Source organism: Anarrhichthys ocellatus, unplaced genomic scaffold (assembly GCF_004355925.1).
Source record: "Anarrhichthys ocellatus isolate YVR2014 unplaced genomic scaffold, GSC_Weel_1.0 scaffold528, whole genome shotgun sequence".
Lineage (NCBI taxonomy): Eukaryota > Metazoa > Chordata > Actinopteri > Perciformes > Anarhichadidae > Anarrhichthys > Anarrhichthys ocellatus.
Genome location: NW_022280502.1, coordinates 26,018 through 30,208, shown reverse-complemented (window position 1 = coordinate 30,208; position 4,191 = coordinate 26,018). Strand labels below are relative to the sequence as shown.

The 4,191-nt window shown below is 39.1% G+C and overlaps 1 protein-coding gene across 1 annotated transcript in view; it reads left to right on the top strand.

Annotated features, from left to right (window-relative positions):
- Nucleotides 1–235: 235 nt before the first annotated feature.
- The window catches only part of psda (pleckstrin and Sec7 domain containing a), an 11,373-nt gene continuing 7,417 nt past the window's right edge, over nucleotides 236–4,191 (top strand). The window contains exons 1-2 of the mRNA XM_031880020.1: nucleotides 236–2,114; nucleotides 4,050–4,093. Of these exons, the coding sequence (XP_031735880.1) occupies nucleotides 1,908–2,114; nucleotides 4,050–4,093 (251 nt within the window). The 5' untranslated portion in view covers nucleotides 236–1,907. The remainder of the gene's footprint in view (nucleotides 2,115–4,049; nucleotides 4,094–4,191) is intronic.

Here is a 4,191-nt window from a genome sequence, read left to right as displayed (position 1 = left end):
TGTGTATATATATATATATGTGTATATATATATATATGTGTATATATGTGTATATATATATATGTATATATGTGTATATATATATATGTATATATGTGTATATATATATATGTATATATGTGTGTATATATGTGTATATATATATATGTATATATGTATATGTATATATGTGTGTATATATGTGTATATGTGTGTATATATGTGTATATATATATATGTATGTATATATACACACACACACACACACACACACATACATTAAATATAGGCAGGAGAGTGTAAAATATTAGATATAAATGACATTTTATTGTGTAAACGGTCTTTTACTGTCTCAACATATGAAATGTACCTGTTTAAACAAAGCTGAAATAAAACAGCATTATTATATTAAGTTATAGATTTAACTTAAATATGTCATCATTCAGATATCGCTGAGTCATGATTTACATATTTCTGGGTCTTTTTCTGCTGAACATCTCTGATTCAGCTCTGTGAATCCTCCCTGATTGACAGCAGGAGGAGGGGCCAAAGGTCCTGTCCCTGCGCTCTCATTGGCTGCTGCTGCAGAGAGAAAATGCGCATAGAGAGAGAGAGAGAGAGAGAGAGAGAGAGAGAGAGGGAGAGAGGGAGAGAGGGGGCGGGCATCGCTCCTCAACAGTTCAGAGTCTCAGCAGAGAGAAGAACAGGAGGAATAAATGAGGAGGAGGAGTGAGCTCACCTGACGGAGGGATTCTCCTGCAGGACGAAGACGACAACAAGCAAAGGAGGAGAAGAAGAAGAATGAAGTTGGAGGACGAAGAGATCAACATCTGAGGAGGATTTTTTTGGTACACAGAGTGCAACAGGATAAACTCCTCTTTTTCCTCTCCCCCATCAGCTCACACCTCTCTTCTCCCTCTACCTCCTTCATCCCTCCATCTCCACTCGGTTGTGGCGTCTCCAGGAGGAAGCTGACGTCAGTTTTGGGGGTTCTCTCTGTCTGTCTGTCTCTCTCTCTCTCTCTCTCCATGTGTGGGTGTGCTCTCTCTCCCCGTCTCTCTGCTCTTCGTGGTGAATGTTTTTGTCGATGCTGCTGATGCGTTTCCTCCGTCACGCAGCTTTATATTTTGCAGTCCAGGGATTCTCCTCCTCCGCCTGCGTTCAGCAGACACTTTAAAATCTCACATTTCTGGAGAAACTGCAGAAGAAGAAGATCAGAGTTGTGGTTTGGATATTTTTTTGATTTGAGTGTTTTGTTTTGGGCTGTTTTTTCCTGCAGGAGTGTGAGCGGATGAAATGCGCATCACTGCTTCTAAACAGTGGATTACACACACACACACACACACACACAGACACACACACTCTCACACTTGTTTCACGTGAAGCGAACAGGAAGTTGCCAACGAAAAATATACATAATTTAAAACAAAACGTCTTTTAGATCATTTTTTTCTTTCATAATTTTTTTACCAATTAGCTGTTTCATGTCAGCACATCTTTACATTCCTGACTGTTGGTCGGCGTAAGATTTAATTCATCTTTATTTAAAAAAATATAATTGAACTGTATTTAGATTTTATCAAAAGTTGCTAAAATACGAATTCATCAGCGTTTATAAAATCCCTTGAGGACGAATCTCACAGCAGATTCATGTAAACACTTTATTACATACGATTCATTCAAACGTAGAAGCGTCTGAAGCAGGTTCCAGTCTCGGCTCCGAACACCTGAAGCCGGATGAAGTGCTGCTGTGTTTGTGATGCATGAGTAGAGCTGGATCCATAATGCAACAGCTCCACTGAGGACGCCGTCAGTCCAGAACCAGAACCATCAGACTCTGCTCCATTTACAAGTTCTTCTTCTTTTTTTTTGCTGGATTCACTGTTTTTTTCCCTGAAGTTCAGTCGGATTTCGATTCAGATTCTGAGATGATTGGCGTCAACAGCATCCACTCGTCGGGCCGCATGCGGTCGCGGTCGCTCTGCTCGGTCCGGAGCGGGCGGGACTCCAGGGACACGGACCCGTTCAGGTATCCCAGAACCCCCCGCTCCCGCTCACTCAAACCGCTGGCCTTCCCAGACCTGCTGGGGAAAACCCAGGACGGACAGCAGCACCGGCAGAGCCGCAAGAAGAAGGTAGAACCTGGAGCTGGTTTCTCTGAATGCATTCGTTTTCATTGACAGAACGTGAGGTTTAGACACAAAGAGAAGCCAACGTTCTTCAGAGAACATAAAGGTTCCAGACACCAACAAGTTAAAACCAGTCACCGTTTCACACCACATGATACCTACAGTTACGTCCTCCTGTCACCATGTGACGCATGGTGACACATCATATCGCACTCAAAACACTTTCTCCGTTTCATAAAACAGTTTCTATTCGCTAGTTATTTCAAGTTTGTCTCTACTTCAGTTTATTCTTTTTCAATTAACTTCAACTTTACATGCAGGTTTTTCACAATAAAAGCCAAAGAAAAGGGAATGACTATGTCCGAAGGGCAAAAGTATCACAATAAAAGCATAAGGAATGTCCATAGAGCTGCTGAAGGACTGTTTTCATCATTTCATCTTAACATCATCACTTCCTCATATTTCATTATCCTGTCATGCTTTTGAATCACTTACTTTGTGAAACATTTGTGCAGGAAGTGTTAAGATGTAGATGAGAACTCAACTTTGCCTGCAAAAGTTTCACAATAAAAGTACAAGGAAAGGAAAAGATAATGTTCATACTGTGATTTAAATGTCATCTCATCTCATCTGATTCTAACATCATCAAACTTATTTTTCATTTCTTTGTGTGAAACAACACAAAGTGTTGAGTTTCATTGTCAGCAGCTTAACAGCAGAAGTGACACAAACGGAGTTCATTGTGTGAATGTTTCCGTTTGGTTCTACTCTGACGTTTGGTTGTGATCGGCTGGAGGTTGTTGATCTTTTTCTGATGTCACATCTTAATGAATCTAAATTCATCCTCACAGACTAGTACTGAAATAATGAATTCCAGTCACTTCTTTGTTGTTTTTTAACGGTTCTACAATCGATCGGCTCCTGATTTTCACTCTGAATAGTTTGATCGATGGAAGACGATCAGATCTGATTTGAAACATTTATTTTGCCTGCACAGCTGGACACTTCCTTAGTTTCACATTAAAAGCCCACCATGCTTGAAGGCTTTTATTTTGAAACATCTTCAGGAACTTTCTTTGACGGTTGCTTAAAACTGCAAAGTGCCGACATTGAGAGTGAAATCCCTCCGATACCTCAAACTATTATCAACGGGAGATTATTTTACTATTCATGAAAGTTCATTAAGAATCTGAACTATGATTCAAATTGTAATTTGTTAATACAAAAAATAGTAAAGAATCTATTGAAATATTTGGGACAATAAATAAAGAGTTAATACTATTAATTTAAAATGTTTCTCCAAACTCCTCGCTTCCTTTAACTTTTCTTTTATTCTATTAAATTATGTTTTATTTCCTCTTTTGCACCTTTTTACATCTTTAATGGAGCATCGAGTGGAAAGCTCTGTTTTTAAATGTTCTGTGGAACTAAACTGAGTTACAGTACAGTTATGATACAGTTATGATACAGGAGGCTGCAGGGCCGTGTGCAGACAGAGCATAACGTTCAGAATGAACACACTGAGCTGTGGTTTAAGTAGCTTCAGCGTCGGATATAAAATCACTAACGATCGGATGACCTTCTTCATCTGACGTGAACTGAAGTGTTCGTGTTTATTTATTTATTTTAAAAGACCATGATGCTTTGTAACATAATCATGAAATATAGATAAATGATAAAATCACTAATTTAAATCTTTATAATACAAATAACAGAAAACATGAAAGTGAGTTCAAAAATAAATTAGATAAATAATCTTCTGAACGAACACAAAATAGTTTGTTTATTTCTGCAGATTAAAGTCTCGACTCTGTTTGTTTAAAGGAAAGTCAATAATCCATCACACACACAGACACACACGCTGCTCTCACACACACACAGTACAAACACACACACAGTACAAACAACACACGCGCGTTACTGACTGTGTTGTCTCTGCAGACTCTCTACAGCTCCATCAAGAACGAGAAGCTTCAATGGACCATGTGAGTTTGAACCATCGACTGTTTTTATCTGGTGTGTGTGTGTACTGTGTGTGTACTGTGTGTGTGTACTGTGTGTGTGTGTGTGTGTGTGTGTGTGT